Genomic DNA, 23730 nt, shown 5'->3' with positions numbered 1-23730 from the left:
GCATTTGTTCATGAAAGGTATCTCAGGTTCACCTCTTTAAAACTGGAAGCATGTTAAATGAGTGTAGAAAATTTCAGAGCTTTGCAAAAGATGACTAGGAATGAAAATGATTGGATATTTGTTATAATATGATTGTGAAATTATTGCTATTCTGGTATGGGTGTGAAATTAACATTTGAAATACAAACTAAGATTTCATTTTTCAATTTAAGTATCTTAGTTTTTTGTACATTTTAACACATCATTTAGACTGTCTCTGGTATTGTTCTGCTAGTTCCCAGACTGTTAACATCAGGAATGATACCCTGCTGTTACCAGCGTAAAGAAAAACACCAGTTATTAAATCCTTGGCCTAAGGTACTTAGTGAAACTGAATGATGAATTGGCTTCTTTCTTTTTTCTTTTTTAAAATTTATAAAAAATTGTTTGTTTTGTTTATAGCAGAAAGTGCCCATAGGTTCTTAATATTGCTGGACTGAGCAAAATTAGTAAAGGTTTGAGGCTGCTTTATGCAACTAGTAAATCAAATTTTCACCTTTTTTACATTAAATATCATTTCTGAAATTAGTTGTTTTTCATACATCTGTATAGACAGAAAGCTATTTCATACCTGTTTTTATGGAGAATTTTCGTGTTTTACATGGGAATTCATTATGACATGGATATATTCTGGTTGATTTTTGATCCACAAAGAATAAGTTAAATTGCACTGTCTTTGTAACTAAGAGTTCAAGTTACAAAAGGATTTATTTCTTAAATTCAACATGTCTTTCAAGTAAATATAGAATCTAAAGAAAACCCTAAACAAACTTCCATCTTTTGTTCCAGGCTTTAAATCTTGTTTGTTGTGATGTCATGGAAAATATTTATCATTAATAAACTTTGCGGGGCATAATTAAAAGGTCACCATGATAACTACCTTTCAGTGTTGTAATGAGGCTTAGTAGATGGTGAAATACTCTGGTTGAAGACTCACTGTAGACGGTGCAGGTCTCACGTAGTGTGGTCTGGTTTAAATAGACCTCACAGAAACACAATTCCAGGTTGTTGCCGTGTGGATGGAGACTTTCTGGGTTAATTTGAGAGTGTTCTTGATGTTGTCCCTAAATAACAGTAATGAAAAGAGGCTTATTTCTTTTTAGAGTGGACTTCTTATTAGCCTTGCTCTTCCCGAAGTTACTGTTGTTTAGTTAACAGAGAAACCAGGAGAGGTAAGAAGCTCAGGGATGGACTTCAGTTGAATTTAAGCCTTTTTGCCTAATGTCTCCTTTTGAATGGCTGTCATCTCTCAAAGGCATTCAGCTGATAGAGACTCAGGTGATGTTTAGTCTTGATGAGTGTGGGTGTTTGGCTTGTACTTCTTGTATTTTTTTTCGTATTTACTGATACTGATATTCACTGATAATTCTCTGTTCAGAGCCTGAACAGTGTGAACATTCAACACTTTTTTTTCTTAAGATTCAGATTTAAAGGACTGAAGTGTTTTGGATTCCAAGACTGTGAGCCAGATTAGTATTTGTGGATTACATGCTGTTCTGAGTTTAAACATTATTGCTACTGGTTAGCCTGAGAACCGTCTAGCTGCGTCTTGCTTTACAGTGATGGAGCTCCTGTAATTCCTGCTCCAGTACTTTCCTTCACCGAACTGAGTGTGCCTGCCCTCTGGTTAATGCTCTTGTTACTGAGAGCGTAGCCTTTTCCAGGGCTTACCCCATGGCTCTGCTACTTCATCCTTAGCACTCTAGCACCTAATGATTTTTCATTTATTTGTTGTTGTATTGAATTCTTTAGTGGATGTTGTTAGTTCTTTCAGCTCCTGAGAAGGAAAGAAGACTGGTTAGTAGTTCCATGCTCAGAATAATGCGAGTAATTGACAAATACACCTCCTTCCTTCAACTCAGAATTGACCAGCAGGTACAATGGAAAACTTCCCTGTTAATGTCACCCTGAACATAAAGAAAACCAAGTGGTAGATACCTCTAAATCCTCCTGAAGGCAGAGACTTCTGTAAGATGAACAGAGGGATCACTTGGATGATTAGAAAAAGCAAACCTTTGTGAACAGAAGCCTGTGATTTGAAAAAAGCATTGAGTGCGTCAGAACCAGGTGGCAGTGATGTGAGCTGATTTTATTTTACTTTCTACTCCTTGCTTCCTGGGAAGTTCAGTTAGCACAGCTTCTTTACGTGAAGCACCATATTTTCTCTGTGTTGGTTGGCCTGAATTGGCTGAAGGGACTGAAGGAGTATTATTCTGTTCTTTGGTGATTGTCTGATTTAAAACAATATTCCATGTGGTGCCAAAGACTCAACCCATTCCACTTTGTTTTTTGCAGTCAAGACTCAGAAACCATAAGAAATTACCTTGTTTTTCCTTTCAAGTCATTCGGAATAAAGGGGAGCATCCTTAGACAAATCTCAGCTTGGTTTTCTTGCCATGGAATGATGTTCAGTTTCCACTTAGTCTGATGGAACAGATCTGTCAGAACAGATGAGTAACAGCTTGCTTCTGTTTGCTGTATTGAGTTACTGAGTGTGGAGTCTAACGTGAAGTTTGTAATATTATTGTCTGTCTTGACTTGAGTGGCTTATGAAATGATAGTGTAAGAAGGCATTGTGGGGATGCCCTTTACTTTTTGGAGATTGATCCTCTGACCTTTCCTGGCTAATATCAGTCCCAATGTTAGCTTCATTTAAAACTGCCCATCGTTTTAATTACACTGATCACAAATTCTTGGAAGATGCATAGGAGAAGCATCACTCAGCCTATTCTGAAAAACTAGGAGTCCACAAGAAAATCTTAGAGATATGTTAAATACATGAAGTATTTGCAGAGCCCTGGTATCCAAAAATGTTACCCTGATTCTGTGCTTTATATCAGCAAGTAGGAAGCACTGAATGTGCATCTCATCATGCAGCTCTAACAAGTGTGGAATAGGTTTTGTCTAGGAAAGACATTCCTGATTGTTATACTTCAAGTAATGAAAGAGGTCACAGAGTTGATCCCTAACCGATCTCATGTGGTTTTTTGGGCCGAGTTAAGTGTTTACCTCACAGAAGAATGTCCTGTGTTGTTTTACTGCTCATTCAGTAAGGAATTGTCAGTCTGCTAATGGCGTAGAGAAGAGGTATTAAGAGAATATGTTATAAATCCAGTGAGGAAATTGCATCCTACATAATTTTCTTTTTACTGTAGGTCAGGTTAATACTTCAGAAGAATTTCTACCTCCTACTCAGTCTTGCTTTAGTTTTGTGGTTAAAGAAAAAAGAGAGGTTGGCCGTGTAAATCAAAGGTCGAAGGAAGAGTATTTTCATTTGTTCCACCAAACGTTGTCCTACCTTATTTCCCATCAGTAATACTGGAAATTACCTAAATTACTTTACTTGTTTTGGAGAGGTGATTTTCTTTCTGTTTTCCTCTTCAGAGTTATCTGAAAGGTAGCCTCTCACAGAAGCATTTACATTCCTATATACATTGGAAATGCTTTGTTAATGAGAGAACCTCTTTCCAGCAGTTATTTTATACATATCAAAGATACTTTTTTTAATATTCTGTGAAAATTAAAAATATGAGGATACTCATGGTTTACTCGCACTATATTGGATAGAAAATGTATAGTTAATCTCTTCTATACATGAGTTCCTGGGATTGTAAATACGAAGTAAAAAGCCCCCAGACTGTACTTGCCTCTATCTCTATCTAAAGGATGAGTAAGAGGCTGACATGTAAGAAAACCCATTCATATTGTGAATGTCCAGAATCTTTCTTCTTGTTTGGTAGTTTTAACTAAACTTAAAATTGTCTTAATTTCAAAAACTTCTTTCTCTGTTCCGTAAGTCGTCGTTTTCCAATGTTTTTTTTTTCTGTGTTCTAATTTAAAAAGAGCACTTTGATTGTTGTGGTGTGTTTTCTCTTCCATCAGTGGGTTAAAACTTGTTTCTTATAGGTCTTCATTGCCATCTAGTGGCCGTAGTTATTCAGAGAACTTGGTTTAGCTGAAATGGAAAAGGCTGTGAAAAAAGTTTGAGATTTTTTTTCTTGTGTTCTAACCGGTAAGATAAACACAAAAGAGTACATGAGCAAGAAAGGTAAATATGTGATGTTTGCTTTTTTTGCCTACTTGGAATATAAGGAGTTTGAGTTCTTTTTTTTTTGCAAAGCATTGCACCATTAATAAAGGTTGAAATTGATAATTATGTATTAATTTCTTTATTGGAAATAACATGTAAATGCTAAGAAGAAAATAAGTGGGATATATTCATTAACACTGAAATGATCTTGTATTGTCATTTGAGTTTGAGAGTTCAGAAGCTGCCTAGATATGTGGTGTGCTTTTCTTGTCAATCTGAGTTTGTTTCCAAAAGATAAACTCTTGAATAAATGCATCTGTTACTTGAAGTTTATTCCCCCCAAAATTGCATTTCCTAACCTTGGAGTTAGTTCATAACCCCATTTGAAAAATACCGTTCATAGAGGACTACATCCATGTTTCTGGGATGGCAAAGTAGAGTAGACCTCCTAAACAGTATCTGGGCATGGTCATTGCCCTCGCTTGGCCCCTTGCCAGTCTGATAAAAGTATGACTCTTTCTTATCCTCTGGCTTCCTTCCTACTCTCATATATAAATATATATGTGTATATATATTTTTTTTTTATATAGTGTGTGTGTTTTATATCTATATATTTTTTAAGTGTTATCACAGTTGTCTACACTAGAAATTTTGTCAGTGTAGTGTTGAAGCTGTTATTTTTTGCTTTATTTTGGTTTTCTGTTTTCCTAAAACCTGCCAAAAGTTGTAGCAACCAGTAGATGAGTCTCAGAACAGATCTTTAACAACAATTATGGTATTTACATTTAGATGTGGAGTGGTACAGGGCATGTAAATTACATTGGTCATGTAGAAAGTAAATACACACCTTGTACTTTAATGTGAATTTTATTATCTTGACCATTGTCATTTGCATTGTGTCCCTCACAAACATAAGTCCTCAAATGCAGTTGAAAGATAGGAAATGCGTTCCTGGTTTTGAGGTAGAATTTGAATTTGTAGTAGGAAGGGGAGGATTTAATTAGCATGTAACAGAAACTCATGGTGTTCTTAAATGTACCCCTGCTACGTTGTTCAGCATCTTCGTGAAGAAAGCTGGAAGAAAGGTCAGGTAGCAGAAGATAAGAAGCAGAAGGCATAATAGCAAGCAAAAAGGAAATACAGTCTGCCTTGTTTGATAACATTTATTACTGCTTATTCTGTCTCTTTGTGGTGATTCTTGAATTTCAGAACTTCTATTCTTACAGCAATAAAGTTACAATAACCCATTCCAATATCAGATAACTGTAAATTTTCAGCTTTATGATTCATGACTGGGCTAGTGGAAGTATTCTCTTGTGCTACTACTACGACAATGTTAACATTTATTTTTGAGGTAGTTTATTGTGTAGTTTCTCAAGTTGACAGTTCCATCAGGAAACACTGTTTTGCAAATTGGCAAGTTTCTAACTGTTGCCTTGGTTTTCTGTGTTCTGCATTTTCAATTGGAAGAAAAAAAATTCCAGGCTCTTTGTGTGGCTCATAATTAGCCCAAAGAATAAAATATAAATAGTTAAAACTGATGCAATAGTCACATGATAAAAATGTTAGGTTTTAAACTTTGAATAGTTTGTTTCTACAAACTGTTAATTCATAATTCCATATTTATAAAAATTTCTATGCTTCAGAACAGTGTGAAGGCAATAAAAGGAGCAAATAATTGTTATGATAAGTCTTTAGTGAAATGGGTTATCATAGTGGAGTAGTGTTTCTGTTTGTTCAGAATTAAGTTTAAAAAGCAATCAGTAGGAGCAGTTTCACAAATTAATTTAATGGGCTTCTAAACATACAGATGTTTTGAGGTCACATAGCGAGCTACTTTTTACAAATTCTCTTTTGTAGGCAATCTTTTTTCAAACTGGAGCGTGATATTTTTAAAGATGTTTATAGACATTTAAGCTCTATGGGTATTGGTCTATCATCAGTTTTGTTCTGTTTTTAAAAGAGCAAAGTTAAGTGAAAAATTTTCACTGTGGATTTATTGGCAAGATAGAAAGTTGGATTCTTTTGTGGGTTTGGCTGGGTTTTTTGCCTGCAGAGGTTAATTTTTACTGATTATCATAACCACTGAGACATTTTGAATTGCGATAGAATTTAAAATTTGGTTGCTTGTTTGTCTAAGAAACATTAATTGTGTGCATTAACTGAAATTATTACAAATCTTTGCATTCATTTATATGGTTTCTTACATTTTATTATTATGTGATTATTAACTCAGGACTTTGGTTTCATCTATTAATAATTCTGTTACTTAGAAAAACATTTTATGTCTGTCAAATAAAGACAACTTTCCTGAATAGATGAGAAAAAGAAGTATATTAAACTTGATTTTTGCACTAAAGTTTATTTTCACTAATTGAGGTTTATATGGTGTATAATAGAAATAATCCATTAATTCAGTTGTCCCAAGCCAAATTTTAAAAAAAAAAAAATCTTACTTACCTGTGTAAGGTAAGAGTTGTCTTTGGATTTCAAAAGTGCCAAGTTAAGCACTACTCTCAATTTGAAATAAATAGAATAATCAAAAACTTTTTCTGTTGTCCTCTCCGTTCATGCTTCTTCAGCTACCTCACAACTGTATCGTAGAATCATAGAATACTTTGGGTTGGAAGGCACCTTTAGAGGTCATCCAGTCCAACCCCCCTGCAAGGAGCAGGGATGTTTTCGACCAGATCAGGTTGCTCAGAGCCCCACCCAACCTGGCCTTGAATGTTTCCAGGGGTGGGGCATCCACCACCTCTCCGGGCAACCTGTTCTATTCTTTCACCATCCTCATTCTAAAAAAAAAAATTCTCCTTATATCTGGTCTGAATCTGCTTTCTTCTATTTTAAAACCATTATTCTTCATCTTGTCACAACAGGCACTGATAAAGAGTTTCTCCCCATCCTTTCTATAGGCCCTCTTTAGGTACTGGAAGGCTGCTATCAGGTCTCCCCAGAGTCTTCTCCAGGCTGAACAGCCCCAACTCTCTCAGCCTGTCCTCATAGGAAAGGTGCTCCAGCTCTCTTATCATCCTCGCGGCCGTTCTCTGGACCTTCTCCAACAGGTCCATGTCCTTATGCTGGGGGCTCCAGAGCTGGATGCAGTACTGCAGGTGGGATCTCACCAGAGCAGAGTAGAGGGGCAGAATCACCTCTCTCAACCTGCTGGCCATGCTTCTTTTGATGCAGCCCAGGATGTGGCTGGCTTTCTGAGCTGCAAGGGTGCATTGCCAGCTCATGTGGAGCTTCCCATCCACCAGTGCCCCTAAGCCCTTCTCCTCAGGGCTGCTTTCAATCCATTCTCCATCCAGCCTCTATTCTGCTTTTTTAACTTTGTTCTTAACTAAATGATGACAAAAACACTGCAGCTGTTGACTAAAATAAAACTAATAATGATTAGGGTTTGTGTTTTAACAGTTTACAGAAACTTCAAAACCAACACATTGTATTATAATGCTGCATTTAATTTTGAATATGTTGCTGTAAGTAGCATCTAGACTGATTTCAGTCAGTGTTGCTAAAGACTACATCATATCTTTTACAGTTACTGATAAAGATGTAGAATAATCTATTTGATTTAAAAACTGGGTAGAGATTTATACTTGAATAGATTAGCTTCCCTCCTTGCTAATGATGAAACTAAATGTTTAAGAATTGTGATCAGTTGTCTATTAAATTAGTTCATGGAACTGTTCTGTGTGTATTAATAACTGCATCATGTTAAGCGCCTACAAAAGCAAAACACTGTTACCACTTCCAAGGCCTTTTTACTTTCTTTGACAATCTCTTCTGTGTAAGGGTAGAAAACATTTTTGTTTTCTAGAGATGCAGACTGTTACCTATCATAACTTGAAAGATATTCAGTCACAGTGCATCTAATGCTGATTTTCCTTACTTTTTCTCTTTTTTTTGATTTGCGTTTTAGAAGATCTTCAAGGCAGGTGAAGGTAGTGCATGTATAAACTCAAATGCAATGTGTGAATGGGCTGAGAAAGCTTTGGGTCCAGAGCAGTTTCTGTCTCAATAATGTTCTTGAAAGCTGTGTGTAATCTCGTAATGTGTTTTTCATTTTCAGGTTCTTTTGTCCTCCTCCATGTGTGTATCTTATGGGCAGTGGATGGAAGAAAAAAAAAGAGCAAATGGAACGGGATGGTTGCACTGAGCAAGAATCACAACCTTGCGCCTTCATTGGAATAGGAAACAGCGATCAAGAAATGCAGCAGCTGAACTTGGAAGGAAAGGTAGAAGAATTCTAATAAACCACTCAGATTACTGCAGAGGATATTATAGCTACATGGTGCATATTTCAAGAAATCCCCTTGCTTATTTTTGATAACTTTTATTATACTGTAGGAGATAGATAGTACATAAGTGGTTTAAAAAAAACCCATCAAAATATGTAAGGCAGTTGAATAGGTGGATTTGGTTCATGGGATCATAGCAGGGTACTAACCTTTCATTTGTAGGTTGTTGATTCCGAGTCAGTAAACTGTTCAGTTATTTGGTAGGTATCAATGGTTAACTTAAGGTTTCTGGCCCAAACTCTGTCCCTCTCCCTGGCTTGCATGAGTGGATAGTTTCATCAAGGAAGTATCTGATCAACATCTGCTGCTACAAGTGGCCTTTAAATCCCTTTGCATAAAAATACAATTAAAACAGCATCTTAGTAAGTTTAGTAAATTACTTTTTTTACAGTTATGTGAGTTACAAGATTATAAAAAGATATTTGTGATGACTTGAACAGTTGGAATAGAACTGGCAGCCCATGAGTGGTCATTTTAGCTGGTTGTTTTATTAAACCATATTTTATAGCTACCTAGTATTTTCAGCACAGTCTACTTAGACATGCTTCATATGTTGCTGAATAGGAGAAGAATAATTAAAGTTTTTAGATATTTTTTTTAAGCTCCTGTTGTCACCTAGCATAAACATTTAATCAAAAGTAACTTTCTAGTCTTTCAGAACCCAATCATCTCCCCTCTGTTAAAGAAAAGTTTGGCTAAACACGTTTTCTGCACAGGCAGCCTCCTAGTATACTACCTGTATAGATCTTCTCTAATGTAATTTTTAGTAGTGCTCTTAAATCACTCGGAGATGGCTTTCACGCAGCTATAGTCTCTACTCATCTGTTTTCCAGTCCTGGTAAGGGTCCTTAGAAATATGCTAAAGTACTGAAGTCAGATGCTAAACTTACAAAGCTAAACAGCAGTCGTAAAAGATATCTGCATGGAACAGATGGAAAAAGCAGTTTCTGATCTGTTTTAGCAACTGTTGCATCAGTTTTCCTATTTTCTTCATCATCAAATATACATAGTTTCTTGCACTGGGTTGACTTGAAAGAAGAAACAACAGTATGTTTTCACCTACAGAATTATTGCACTGCCAAAACATTATACATATCAGACTCAGACAAGCGAAAGCACTTCATGTTATCGGTAAAAATGTTCTATGGCAATAGTGACGACATCGGTGTGTTCCTCAGTAAACGAATCAAAGTCATCTCCAAACCCTCCAAAAAGAAACAGTCACTGAAAAATGCAGACTGTAAGTATTTTATAGTTCTTTTCTTTATGTAGCAATTCACTTTGCCTCCTACTATTTTTTTTTTGTGTATTCTGAGATCTAACTACAAAGTAAATACAAGGATATTTTCAACTTCTGTTTTTTCTAATGTATTTCAGAACTGTACACATCAGTGTATTTTAAAGTATTCTGATATAGGTTACATTCTTGAGTTTCATGCAGTCACAATTAATTATTTAGTAAATATATAAGTTCTACCAAAAATTCATTCTGAGGAATGAATCGTTGTAGACAAATGTATAAAGAATGCTCTTCCTCAGCTTTCTAAGCTCTTGGATCTCTTAAGCTGCCATGAGCTGGTGCTTAGGATATTTTGATCACTATCAAAGACAGAGCTTTCAGATTGTGATAAATGAGTAGCATCATGTTATCCAAACTGCTCTTCATCATATCACAGCCACCTTCTTACTGTCTCATACCATTTTCATGTTGGTTTTGCTTTTAATATCTTTTGCATGGTTCCATTTAAGTAATTGGTTAAGAAATCTGTATGGCAATATTTCACCCAGATTCATTTGCTTACTGTGTTTTCAACTAAGCATGTCTCTGGTGCTAGTATATAATTGGGAGCATTTTTGCTTTTCCTCCAAAGTTTTTGCCTGCATACCACTCGAGCACCTCAAGAGATACCCTTTTTTGTTGTTGTTTTTGTTTTTCTCTCTTTTCACTAGTGCTTTAAAAGGCTCTTCCATCTGTGTTGGGCTGGAACCCATTCACCTATGGAATGTGGATCTCGGGGCCGCTAGCTTGCCACATGACTAAAGGCAATCTGTTGCTGTGCAGTTCACACCCGTGGGCTCAGAGTATGCGCTGTTGACTTTGTATTCAGACAGATAGTTTTGATGGACAGTGAATACGAACCAAGTGTTCTTTGATAGTAAATACGAACCAAATAGAAGAGACATACCTGTTTTGATGGCAAAATGCTAGTTGGTGATTTTTTTTTTTGGGCAGCAGACTTAGCATTTCTCTCTTGAATGATAAGTAAGTTCAGATCTGAGAAAATTTCAAGTTGCATGGTTACAATTTTACATAGTTATGTCTTGTTTCCATTCAGTTTATTGTGATTTGTAAGAATAATTTTTATTTATACTCAAATATACCTCAAATGATCACTGAAAGTTGTCTAAGTACTTCACAAGGACAAGCTAAAGCTTCTGCTCAAATAATCAGTTGTTGAAGAACTCTGAACAGAAGGGGTTTTCAGCTGGCAAGCACTGGCCCATTGGGCTGAGTGGCAGAAGTCTGTGAACTAGCATGCCTTTGGAGAACAGCCAAAATGTATGTTATCCCACTTGTAATTTTGTAATTATTTTTGGTCTGTCACAAATATGAATATTTTCTAAATTAACCAGTAGTTCAGAATTATTTCTTGATTTCCAGTATTCATCAGTTTATTTTACTGTATTTGTGACTTTTTGTTACTTTTCTATGTAATAATGAAGTAATTTTATAATCTCATTCCTTGCAGTATGTATTGCGTCAGGGACAAAAGTGGCACTATTTAATAGACTTCGATCCCAAACAGTTAGCACCAGATATTTGCACGTAGAAGGTGGTAATTTCCATGCCAGTTCACAACAATGGGGAGCATTTTACATTCACCTCTGTAAGTAAAAGTGAAGCAATATATTTTTCCACCTCCCTCCTTCCATCCTCACAAAAAAAGTCCTGCATTTTTCGTCTGTATTAATTGCCCGTATGCAGATTTGTTTTGTTATTGAGTGTATATTTGATGTAATAGTGTGATGTTAAATGCTCTTCCTATTGAACAAAACAACAAAACAAATAATGTGAAAATTCCTGTTTCATGCAGTGGATGACGATGAATCGGAAGGAGAAGAATTCACAGTGAGAGATGGCTACATTCATTATGGGCAGACTGTCAAACTTGTATGCTCCGTTACTGGCATGGCACTCCCAAGACTGGTACAGTTCAATTTCTCCAGTGCTGTAATGAATTTGTAGATTACTACTTACTGTAATTGCATAGTTGGATTTGCATTGTTCACAATTTTTGGCTTTGTGTTTTCTTTTGGTAATACATGTTTTATATGGCAAATGGCATTCATTTTAACAAAAGTGCATTTTTGTATCTGCAGATTAATTCTATAAGCAAAGAACAGCTTGTAAAATAAGCATAGGGAATTTTTCAGAAGTAAAACCTGCCCAAGTAGGTTAATCTGCAAGCTGCCCTTAAAGTGTCTATTTTAGAAACAGTAATGTGGGTCCCAGTGTAGCAAAATACTTTAAATATTGGTATTGAATAGATGAGTGAATTCTTTGCAGCTAGTTAGGACTATTCATTTTTTTTAGTTCAAAACAGCTTTAAAAGTACTCTAATATTTGAGTCTAAAAGCACTTCTTTGTACATAATTTGTACATAATTTGTACAGGTTGCCCAGAAAGGTGGTGGATGCCCCATCCCTGGAAACGTTCAAGGCCAGGCTGGATGAGGCTCTGAGCCACCTGATCTAGTCAGGGATGTCCCTGCTCCTTGCAGGGGGGTTGGACTGGATGACCTTTGAAGGTCCCTTCTAACCCTAACCATTCTATGATTCTATGATTCTATAATTATACCAATATCAGCTGGACACTTATTAATAATGTCTGTTTTAAATATGGAGCATTGGAAATGCCTTTGGAAATAACTTTTTTTAGAAAAAGACAATTTCAGCCCTTGTCTTTTTTTCTCAGATAACAAAATTGATTATAACCAGTTAGGGTTTTGTGAACCAAAAAAAAATATTTTATTGCTGGATACAGAGAAATGGTTTTTATGTATAAATTTAAGTATAATTATGGTGGTTTTTTCTCCTATTTTGTGCACTTAATGCCAGTCTAAGTGGAATTTTATGTGACTGATAATAAACAGTGCTTCATGTGTGATCTTCATGAAACTGTGGTTTGTCAGCGCGTTATGAATTTCATACAAGACTTTGGTAATTCAACTTTTAACTAGAAACAATTTTTAGAATGGGCCAATGTAAAACCAGCCTTCCCTGCAGGCAGGTTTTTGTTACCCTTCCCAGACTTACTTTGCTAGAACTATAATGAGAAGTTCTCTCCCAATATCAAACTTTGCTAAAAGAGAAGATAGCCTGCTCAGAGTAAATGGTATAAAATGATCATTTAAATAGATCTTTCTTTTCTTTTCTTTTTTTTTCTTTTTTTTCCTTTTCTTTTTTTTTTATTTTTTTTTGAAATCACATTATTTCACAGAAAAGTCCAGACCTGGTTACTGCTGATCTGGTTCAGTGCACATGAAGTTCAGTAAAAGGATCTCACTTTGTGGGCTTCATGTTAATATTTTCTTATTGCTGAAAGGAGATGCCATCATTTATGATTCCAGAAACTTTATTTGTAGGTAGAAATAAATTAAAACAAATTAGGCTAAAGGTTCCTGTTTTGTTTGCTATTGAGAACATTTGTCATGCTGTCTTACAAGATTGATTGAAGGTGATGCAATTAAAAGGTAACTTGCAGACATTTTATAGGTTAATGCAAACAACTTTGAAGAAACAAGTTAACCTTGAAACTTGTATTGCTAATAATGCCATTTATTATCATTAGAAATCCCAGAGGACATGGTTGACTTTCTGATTGTCGGCTTAGAAATCTTCAAGTGCTTTGGCTGCTGCTTCTGCTGATGTTGCATAAAATGAAGTATTAAACTTTTTTCTAGAAGTTGAGTTAAAATTCCAAGCTACAGATTTCCATTGTCTGTAAGGGAATAACTTTTTTAATTTTTAAAAATAAATTAGTATAACAGCTCTGAGTTAAGTCAGCAGATTCTGTCACTGAACTGCCGGATGTAAGAAACAACTGTTCTTTGCAGTTGCCTTTAAGTAATGTTTAATGACCAACTATTGTTAAGATATGCCATGATGGTTGTGTTTGCAAAACTGTACTTAAGCACATCTCAATACCTTTAAAGTAAATCCTTCTTTCCAGTTGTTCTTGTTCAGCAATCAGTTTGGCACAGAATGTTGTTTACACTATCAATAGTAAAAACTTCTGTCGAAGTCTATTAATACTTGACCTGCTGCTCTTTTGTACTAGGAAATGGAACAAAAGTAGATTTTGCTGAAGCTTCAAGTTTTTTTCCCCACTCTTACAGCAAAAAAGATAAAACATATATGCATGCAGCATACTAAAGCTGTAGTACTGAGTGTCATTTCAGTGTTGTGTTCTTGTTTGAAAAGCATTGACAGTTATGAATCTAATGTTGGTATTAAAACAGGAGGCATGCAAATGAGAAAAAAAGACCTTTCACTTCCTTTACGAACAGTACATAAGTCATCTCCAATGTAATGAAGTACAGAAATTGTCCTAATTGTGTATGTACAATTTTAATTCACAGATAATTCGAAAAGTAGATAAACAAACAGCGTTATTGGATGCAGATGATCCAGTATCGCAGCTCCATAAATGTGCATTTTACCTTAAAGACACTGAGAGAATGTATTTGTGCCTTTCCCAGGAGAGAATAATCCAATTTCAAGTGAGTTTTTAAAAACTATTTCAATAGATGACAAGTGTGGTTGAAAAGTTTTCCCAAATTTTTCCAAAATACGTATGAATGCCAGTTTTGTTGTTGGTTTTGAATGCAAGTCTAATATTTTGTTTTGAAAAAAAACAGAGTATGGAAAGCAATGAACTTTATCTGTCCTTTTACAAATCTGTTTTTCTTTCCTCTTCCATGTGTGTCTAGACAATGAATTCTGGTTTGTCCAATGGAAGAAGTGGAAATGCACTAGGAACTTATGCATACAATCATGATGCTGTGGCTTAACATGTTGACATATGCCAGTGGAGTTGGAGTTGCACCACTTGTGTGTCCATTTCTAGATTACAGCAAATAGGAAATGATACAGTTTGATAATCTTATTTCATGGTGAACGTAGCAGAGTTGTGCCATCTTGCTTTTGGCTAAGAGCATAAACATAAACAGCTATGGCAGTTAACCACAGTAATTTGTAAAGCCACAGAAATTTGATTTCTCTGTAAAGAATGTAGCTGTCTCGGTCTTCAAATATTTGTTTCTCCAGCAGGTGGAGAAAAATATCCCTAGCAAGTTACTGTAACAGGAATGAACACCTAGGAAGAGCTGTAAAAAAAATACCACAGTGTACGATTGTTCTGACAGCATATACAAAATGCAAACAAATTGTGGTTTTAGTCTCATGCGTATGTTAGCAGGCTTTTAGCAGGCTTTCAGCATGGGAATTCCTATCAGAGTAACAAGCCTGAGACCAAGTGCAGGGTAGCTCAAATAACAAAGGGTGTTGAGAGATAATAGTCCAGGAAGATGGCTGTACTCGGGAAAGACTTGGGATTTCCTTAGAACAGCTATAGCTTCTTGGGTAGGAAAGGGGGAAGCTAACTTTTTTAAGATTTCCCTTAATTTAAGGGAAGGGACAAGAAGGCTCGGTTGACTTCTATCCTGAATTCAGACAATGGAAAGAGAGTATGAGAAGCTTTGTTGATATTTCAGGGAACATATTAATGACTTGTGGCTCAGAAGGGACCAGATCTATTGGTTCTCCCCACAGCACATAGAGATACATCTATCAATATACTTTCTTGTAAAGGAGAATGGACTTCTGTCAAGAAAAAGAGACAACTATGAAACGAGAATTAAAATAAATCAGAATCAGCCTTGCTATTTGGCCTTTCACAAAGTACTTTATGGCAAGGACTGAATGAAGAAGCAACTCCTGCTTCTCTTACAGCTGCGTTAGTTCAACATCCTGGAATTGCCTGCAGGACTACCAGGACATCCTACAGCTCTTCAGTTTCTGCAGCAGTCATGGAGCCCAATCTGATAAGAGCTCTGAACTTTCCGCATGGATAGGGCTTAGAGAAAAGAACAACTTGCTATTCTGAATTCTTTTAGTGGAGTAGATGTCTGTGCTGCTTCTGGTGTTGAATAAAATCTGTTAACTTGCACATTGGATTATTATCACTCTTTGGTAAGTGAAATCACTGTGAAAGATAAACTCTTTCTACCAGTGGCAGGAGAGAAATCCCATTTTGTCTTTTTTTTTTTTTTTTTTTTTCCCTTTCGACCAGACAAAAGGCATCTTTCACCTGCCCACTCTTAAGTATTTACTGTTGAATACAGCAGAAGTCTAGACAGACTGTGATCACTGTAAAAAAAGAAAATGAAAAAAAAAAAAAAAACCCAAACTTTACTTCAGAGTGACAAGTGTCTCTTGGGTGAATGAAAATAGCCCAACCTTAGAGGCTTAAAGCAGAGAAGCTGTAAAAAGTCAGCAGGTCAGCATGAACCTACAAAACCCTTGAAATTCAGTTGCTGAAGTACCAGACAGTTCTCTCTCTGAAGATGTCCATGTATTCTGGAGAATACAGACAGAATGTAAATAACGCCTTACTGGGTCAGAGCATAGTCCATATAAATGTCTAACAGCAGCAACAGAGGGTGCTTCCAGGAAGCAGGCAGGCCTGGTCACTTTATGCAGTCCGATGCAGTTGTACTCTACCAGCATCCACACTTCTTGTATTATGGGTTTTTAAGGGCTGCATCCCTGACTCTGTCTTTTAGTATCATTTTGTAGGTGTGCAGTGTATCAGTTTGATTTCTTTTAAATGTGCTGATGCTCTCTTCTGCAGTATTCTGTGGCAGAAAGTTCAAGGGATTTCCTATCCTCTGTGTAGTGAACTTCTGCTGTATTTGTTTTGAATGACCTAATAGTTTCTGTGAGTGATTCCTAGTTCCAGTTTTGCAGAATTTAGTGAGCAACAGCTCTGCATTCCCCATCACTTCACCCATCAGCATCTTAATTTCCTCTCTCCAGATTGGAGACTTGCAGTGTTTTCAATTTTTTCTCATAAAGTCAGCAGCTCTTTGGTGATTTTTGATTGCCCCTTCTGTAACTTCCCTTTTTTCACCATGGCTTTCTTAGATGAGGAGACCAGAACTGCACACAGTATTCCAGAATTAGGTGAACAAAGGATTTACCTGATACCTTGTTCTCAGTGTTTTTTTCTGATGGTGCCCAACATTGTGTTGCCACTTGCGACTGCCAGTGCACATTGAACTCGTGCTTTCAGAAAACTGTCAGTGGTGACTCCTTGTTTTTTAGCTCTGTGACTTGGCAAATGAGTCTACAGGTCAGATTAAAACTTTTCTTTCTTTTTAAGGCCACTCCATGCCCAAAAGAACCAAATAAAGAAATGATTAATGATGGAGCTTCTTGGACAATCATTAGCACAGATAAAGCAGAATACACATTTTATGAGGGGATGGGACCAGTCCATGCTCCGGTGACACCTGTGCCTGTTGTAGAAAGTCTTCAAGTAAGTGTTTCGACTCTTTCATGTGAGATTGTTTTTGTCATACTGATTTAACCTTCATGGTACCTTTGTAGAATACTATAGGAAAATATTCTTGCTAGCTTTATACATAGAAAAACTATTTTATGTTGCAATAATTTTTCTTATCTACAGTTCAGAATACATGAGCCCATCCATCACAGGAATAATATTAATATTGTTCTATACATTAAGAATATTTTTTCTTAAAATACTAGTGATATCCTTAGGACTTCTGTTTGATTATTTGGAAATTTATTTGGTCTCTTAAAACAGCCAATTATAGATCAGAGAGAGCCTGACTGAAATCTCATTAAGAAAATCATCATTCGGCTGTGGAAAAACTTGAAGCTCTTGCAACGTGTTCTCGGAAAGATTCTTTGTTCTTTCTTTTCAAAGCCTTGTTGACTTCTATTCTAAGTGGCCACTATCAAAACTTAGAAGTTCCTTCAGTATATCAAATTAATGTGTTACTTCTTTGTAGTTCAGTTGTGTAGGTGTATTTCTTTCAGTTTTATCCACCTGATATAAACAGCACTGTTCACAGTTCCTTTACACACATGAAGAATTTTATTCTGTTTTTGTCTGAGAGGGAGGTGTTTGTTTTTATTAACACATGGGTTTTGTGTATTTTTTTTTTTTCCTATTCACTCCTTTTTCAGTTGAATGGTGGCGGGGATGTAGCAATGTTGGAACTTACAGGACAGAATTTCACTCCAAATTTACGTGTCTGGTTTGGGGATGTGGAAGCTGAAACCATGTACAGGTACAGTATTTTGTACTATTTTTATGGTGATTACATTTTACTGGATGCTTTAAAGAATACAAACTCATGTGTATACCCTTAAGTGTATACTTTCTGCCCTGCAGAAAGGGATCTGGGAGTGCTGGTTGACAGCAGTCTCAGTATGAGTCAGCAGTGTGCTCAGCAGCTGAGAGGGCAAACCACATCCAGCTCGTCAAAAAAAGGTGCTTATTCCACTGCATTTAGCATTGGTGCAGCCTCACCTTGAATATTTTGTACAGTTCTGGGCCTCACAATTTCAGGAGGATGTTAAGGTACTTGCATGTACCCAGAGCAGGGCAACAAAGGTGGTAAAGGGCTGGAAGGCATGTCCTGTGAGGAGCAGCTAAGAACTCTGGGTTTGTGTAGTTTGGAGAAAAGGAGGCTGAGGGGCAGCCTCATTCCTCTCTACAACTTCATGCAGAGGGGAAGTAGAGAGGGAGATGGTGGTATCTCCCTGGTATCGTGTGCCAGGATGCGTGGGAATGGTTCAAAGCTGCATCAGAGGAGGTTCAGACTTGACGTTAGGAAGCACTTCTTTAGAGAGTGTGTGGTCGAGTGCTGGAACAGAGAGGTGGTTGATGCCCCATGCCTGTCAGTGTTAGAGGCATTTGAGGAATTGTCCTTAATAATATGGTTTAACTTTTGGTCAGCCCTGAAGTGGTCAGGCAATTGGACTAGGCAATCACTGTAGTTCCCTTCCAACTGAACTGTTATGTTCTGTTCTGTTCTTTAAGCTTAAGTTTGATTATGCTCAGTTGACACTCTTGTTTTTCAGATGTGCAGAGAGCATGCTGTGTGTTGTTCCAGACATTTCTGCATTTCGAGAGGGCTGGAGGTGGGTCCGTCAACCAGTCCAGGTTCCAGTAACTTTGGTCCGTAACGATGGCATCATTTACTCCACCAGCCTTACCTTTACATACACACCGGAACCAGGGCCACGGCCACACTGCAGTGCTGCTGGAGCAATCCTCAGAGCCAACTCAAGCCTCATGGCTTCCAGTGAAACAAATACAAACAGCGAGGGAAGTTACACAAACGTCAGCACAAATCCAACCAATGTCACATCTACAGCAACTGTAGTTTCCTAACTACTGTTGTTTGTCTGGACTTTAACTGACTTTTAAGTGCTACATTCAAGAGAACTGAACAATTTTTGTGGTTTCGTGGGAAAACGCCCTTCCATTTTAGGTGGTATTATTTGAACCTGCAAGTGCTGATCTTAAATACAGAAGCCACAATAAAAAAAAAAAAAACCACATCTGAAAAAATCCCCATACATCCGAAACATAAGAACTTTATTGAAAATCTATTTTTCAGCTGGTTTTTTTAATGGGCAAGAAACAAAAAATGTGGTTGGGATACATGTTGAGCAAACTAGAAAACATGAACACAACATAGTTTTTATGGACCAAGGAACTTGTATAAGCTTTAGTATAAAAGGTACATTTTCACCATACCTTTTTTGTATCACAACATATAGTACACTTTTGTTACCAAATAGTTTATATTTTTTTTTCTCCTCTGAGCTTTTGCTCTGAAGTATATTCAGGTTCCAAGCCTGACCATGCTTGTATAATCTAATTACCATACTCTTCCAGTTTTAAAAAAAATATATATATATTTTTGGTCTGTGGCTGGAACTGTTCCTTTTTTTAAACTGAAGTCTTGTGACTTTTTATGAACTGAAATTGTTTTTATTTCAGCAAGTAGAACCTTGTAAAGGCCAGCATATTTTTTTTAAGATTATATGAAGTCTGTGCAAAAGCTTTAAGAAATGCCTCTGCCTTGCCTGCAATACATGCAATGTATGTTAACTTTAGTGCTCTGTTTTCGGTCATTGTTAATAGTTATTTCTGTTTTCCTTTTTTAAATACGTATTTATAGTGATAATTCATGAGGTTCTAACATTACATGAGTTTTTTTTAAAGTGGCATCTCAAGCAGTCATATTTATGATTGTTCATGTCACAGACATACGTTGGTGTTTTTGAAGGGTTGTTACTGGGTTACTCCCTCTCCTCCTTATTCAGTCATATTGCATCTGAAAATGTTTCAGAATCTGTTCAGGTTTTTCTAATCTTGTACATAATTTGTATTAAGTGTAAGTTAAATGTTTTATTTCAAAAGTGGGATGTTCCCAATAACTTCATTTGGCAGCATGTCTTCTGTCTTGTTGGCATGTAACTAAAATACCATGAGAAGTATGTGCTACAAATGGGATTGGCAGGTGATGCCCTCCATCACTTGAGAATCACAAGAAGCATGTTTTTCTTCATACTGTTCAGTAAATTAGGCCAGACTTTGGTGTAACACTTGTATTGAGAACGTGCTTTCATTGTGAAGTGATCATACCATAATATCTAGAAGTAAATTTTATTACTTAGAAATGGGCAAATAGAAAATCGTAAAAGCACTATGAAGATGTCAGCTCCTCCCATCCTTATTTCCTGTGGGTTTCTCTTTCCCTGCCAACAGCTTGTGCAACATTTAGGTCTTCTCTCCATCATAAATTCAAGGCTCATTTGCACTTTGACTTTGGTTGTTGCATTTGTTTTTCATTTCGACTTTGCTATGTTTTTTCCCTCCTTGTAGACCTGCCTGCTCCATTTGTATTTGAAAGTATACCCCAGTAGTTCATTCGTAGTCACAGAACTAGGCATAGACTCGTAGGACAAGTTCTGATAGTGTGATCTTTCTCTTTAAAAGCCAAAATACAACTTTTATGGTGTGTTCAGCCTTTTCTATACTCTGAAGCAAGAGCCACGACTGCTGTGTAAATGTGAACCTGTGGCTTCCTAGAGTGCATTGCTTACAAGCCTGTCTGTTGACCATTTTCATAGGGTTTTTATTTCTGACCACTTATTCCAGTTTCGACACCCACCACCATTTTAAAAACATTCTCTGCACCGTATTTGTGTACTCTGATGCTCCATTGTACTTGTTCGCTTTAGGGCTCCGTTGTATGTGTGAAAACAATGTGGTTAAAGGAAGAAATCGGTTACAAAGCATATTTAGCTAATCGTAAAATCAGTGCCACTGTCCTTCTAAGATGTGCTTGTATTCTACCACAGGCCTTCATATTTGCTATTCTGTGTTACAAAACTTATTCCCATGACATAGTCGCAATGCTGGTTCTTAGCACTAGTGAACGCTGCCTCACCCCATCTCTGTTTCTGTGACCAAGGGCAGAATTCATTGTGGCCTTATCTCTGTTTTAAACTGTTTACTGGCATTTACTTGCAAGTCTGTTTACCTTTGTATGTGCTATAAAATTTCATTTTAATTGTGTTGTGACAGGAATCATTTCACAGTGTTTTTGTTAGAAGCACATAAGTATCTTACAGTACGGCTTAATTCAAGAGCCACAGATTTTCATCGCTAATTAGACTGAGGAAATAAGCGAGATATATATCAGATTTAGAGGGTATTCAAGACCAAACAGTGATATACGTGCAGTAGGCAAACCATAACAAGCCTTTTAACCTTCAAAAACTATTTAAAATAGCTTTTCAGAACTTGACATCTGACATTTCTTACTTTGACTTTTATACTCATTATTTTAAAATTTTTACATATAAATGCAATACTTTTTATATTCAGTTTCTTTACTTGCAATGATTTTGCCCAATAGATATAATATTCCTTGACTTGTAAAGACCCTAATGACTTAGCCTAATTTCTGCTGTTCTACACACTACAGCCAAGTGGGTGAAAAAAAGAGACTATTAAGTTTTGCTTACAAGACCATTTTAAACCCCATTTTTCCCTCAGGCTTGCGGCTCCATTGTTGACAGTAGTTATTCCATAGTATGGAAATGGTCTTCCAGGTCCTTACTGTTGTTAAGATGTCCAGTTGTTCAGTTATATTATCTTCCTGAACTTTTTCCTGTGGGGTGATATTGTTACATTTATTGGCCTTGTGAGCTGTTAAGCTATTTTCATAATATTAACAATATCTCAAGATTTTGATAAAACTACTTTTAGAATGTTTCAGTATGAAACTATTATAACTGTTCAAGTCTAGCTGTTAAGTCTGCTGTTAATTCTATATACATAGAAATTGAGTCTGTGTTCAGAATGTTGTTATAGTTCCAACTATGGGAAGAAAAAGCAAATTAAGTGCTCAAATTTAGCTATGCCTTTTCTTGTTTTCTTTTGGAAAAGTTCTTTTGGAACTGCATTTCAGAATTCAACACTAGCATAGTCTTTATAATCTGCTGCTGCTGTTTTTCCTAATTATTTGCCCTGAGGGCATCCCACAACTGTGTTAATAATAGTATTCTGTACTTCTTTTCATTGCGCAGACTTGTAAGATCAGAGTGGTTACCTGAAAAGATGTGAACTCAAGACATAAATCAGTGAATTCCCCACAAACAAAATATTAAAGCCAAGTGAAACAAATTATCTATTGGAAGTAAACTACCCACTTGTCGATTAAATGACTCCGTAGAGGTGTCCATGTTGAAACTAAGACGCTCTTCAATTATTAACCATATTATTTACTTTCTTTCAAAAGCAGCTGTGTTTATGAGTACTGAACAAATGTGTATACTTTCCTGTGCCAGACTTTTGACTTTGTTTCCAAGCACTGTACTGTGGGATTGAGTGGCAGCTTTGTTAGAAAAAGAAGTATATTAGGGTTTCTACTAACCCTTTTAGGACTGAACAATTTCTTCCCTTTAGAAGCTGTAAAATAAATGAGCAGTTCTAGCTTTGTAAACATTCTGTCTGTGTTCAGCACTGCATTTGGCCCATCTGGAGGTGCTATGCTAATGTCTTTTTTTTTTTTTTTTTTTTAAATCTTGTAGCATGTGTATACATTCAGTCTTAAAAGGGTTATTTTTACAAACTGTGCACCTGTAAAGTTTCTTAGCAATAAGATAGAAAAATGAGCAAGTTTTTACCATAATTTTGTAGAATTAATTGCTCAGTTCCATATTTCATCAGTAAAACCCCTGCAATATGGGCAGTTTTGAGGATTAAATAAAAGTAAAATGTAAACCACATAAAAGTGTTTTTGTCAAGTGTACTCTGTGTGTGTATGTGCATATACTATTGAGTTTCATTTTTTTCTACAAGGCGAAAGATAAAATGCCATGTTACTGTTGATGTGACAGACATAATTGAACATCTGTATGGTGATATCAAAGTAGTTATGATTTGATCAGGTGTTGAAATGCCATGTTATTGTGGATTTTTTCAATGTTAACCAAGGAATATGATGATTTTTTTTTTTTTTTCTTGGCAAATGAACAGTGAGGTCATCTGTGGAACCAGAACAACACAAAAGACGACCAACCCCAGGAGTGGAAAAGTCATCAGTAGTTGTGAGGACTGAACTCCACTTAGACGGGATATGGATTGTCCACCCAAAAAATCTAAATCTGTTTCATTATTGCTTGTATTATTGCTGGAGTTAAATAAGAAACTGTTTTTTCCAATAATGTAAAAAAAAAAAAAAGGTTCACTTTTTATATTATTTATTAAATAAGAAAAAATGAACTGTGTTTAATTGTTTAACTTTAGCAACTTTATTATTGCAACTAGTATGCCTGACTTATTTTAATCCTTGTTTTAGTTGCAGGCTGTCTGATACTTCTTTCAGTTGGTTAATAATTAGAACTAGAAATGCAGCAGGCTAGCTTATTTCTTGCTTTAACAGAATAGTGGGCCCATAAGGAACAACTAGAAATCATGCACTCTTTTAGTTTGCCAGCACAAGTGACACAGTCATTTGAAAAAAAGTTGTTGAGATGGGAAGTGGACAAAGCAGAGAGAATTTGGAATGACAGAAAGCAACCAGTACTAGTTTTGTATTAAACTAATACAAGAACTACTAGTTTATCCTTAAGACTGTGAAGGGACCAGAAGTGTTTGTTAAGAAGCTGTGGCAAGAGCAAGAGAGATATTTCATTAGAAAAAGAAGAAAGATAATTTAACTGTAAGGAAGCATT

General features: G+C 36.2%; 1 protein-coding gene across 5 annotated transcripts in view; it reads left to right on the top strand.

The window, feature by feature from the left end:
- The window catches only part of RBPJ (recombination signal binding protein for immunoglobulin kappa J region), a 64099-nt gene extending 40816 nt beyond the window's left edge, over nt 1-23283 (top strand). For 2 of the 5 annotated variants that reach the window (XM_086746281.1, XM_086746282.1), the window contains exons 4-11: nt 8145-8310; nt 9439-9613; nt 11124-11261; nt 11469-11581; nt 14016-14156; nt 16820-16975; nt 17653-17756; nt 18553-23283. In XM_086746281.1, coding sequence (XP_086602407.1) covers nt 8145-8310; nt 9439-9613; nt 11124-11261; nt 11469-11581; nt 14016-14156; nt 16820-16975; nt 17653-17756; nt 18553-18865 — 1306 coding nt within the window. In that variant the 3' untranslated portion in view covers nt 18866-23283. The remainder of the gene's footprint in view (nt 1-8144; nt 8311-9438; nt 9614-11123; nt 11262-11468; nt 11582-14015; nt 14157-16819; nt 16976-17652; nt 17757-18552) is intronic. The other 3 variants (XM_086746286.1, XM_086746284.1, XM_086746285.1) reach the window with 3 other exon arrangements.
- Nucleotides 23284-23730: the final 447 nt, after the last annotated feature.

This window comes from Chlamydotis macqueenii, chromosome 4, assembly GCF_036417535.1.
Source record: "Chlamydotis macqueenii isolate bChlMac1 chromosome 4, bChlMac1.mat, whole genome shotgun sequence".
Taxonomy (NCBI): Eukaryota; Metazoa; Chordata; class Aves; order Otidiformes; family Otididae; genus Chlamydotis; species Chlamydotis macqueenii.
This window is presented reverse-complemented; position numbering and strand designations above follow the sequence as displayed.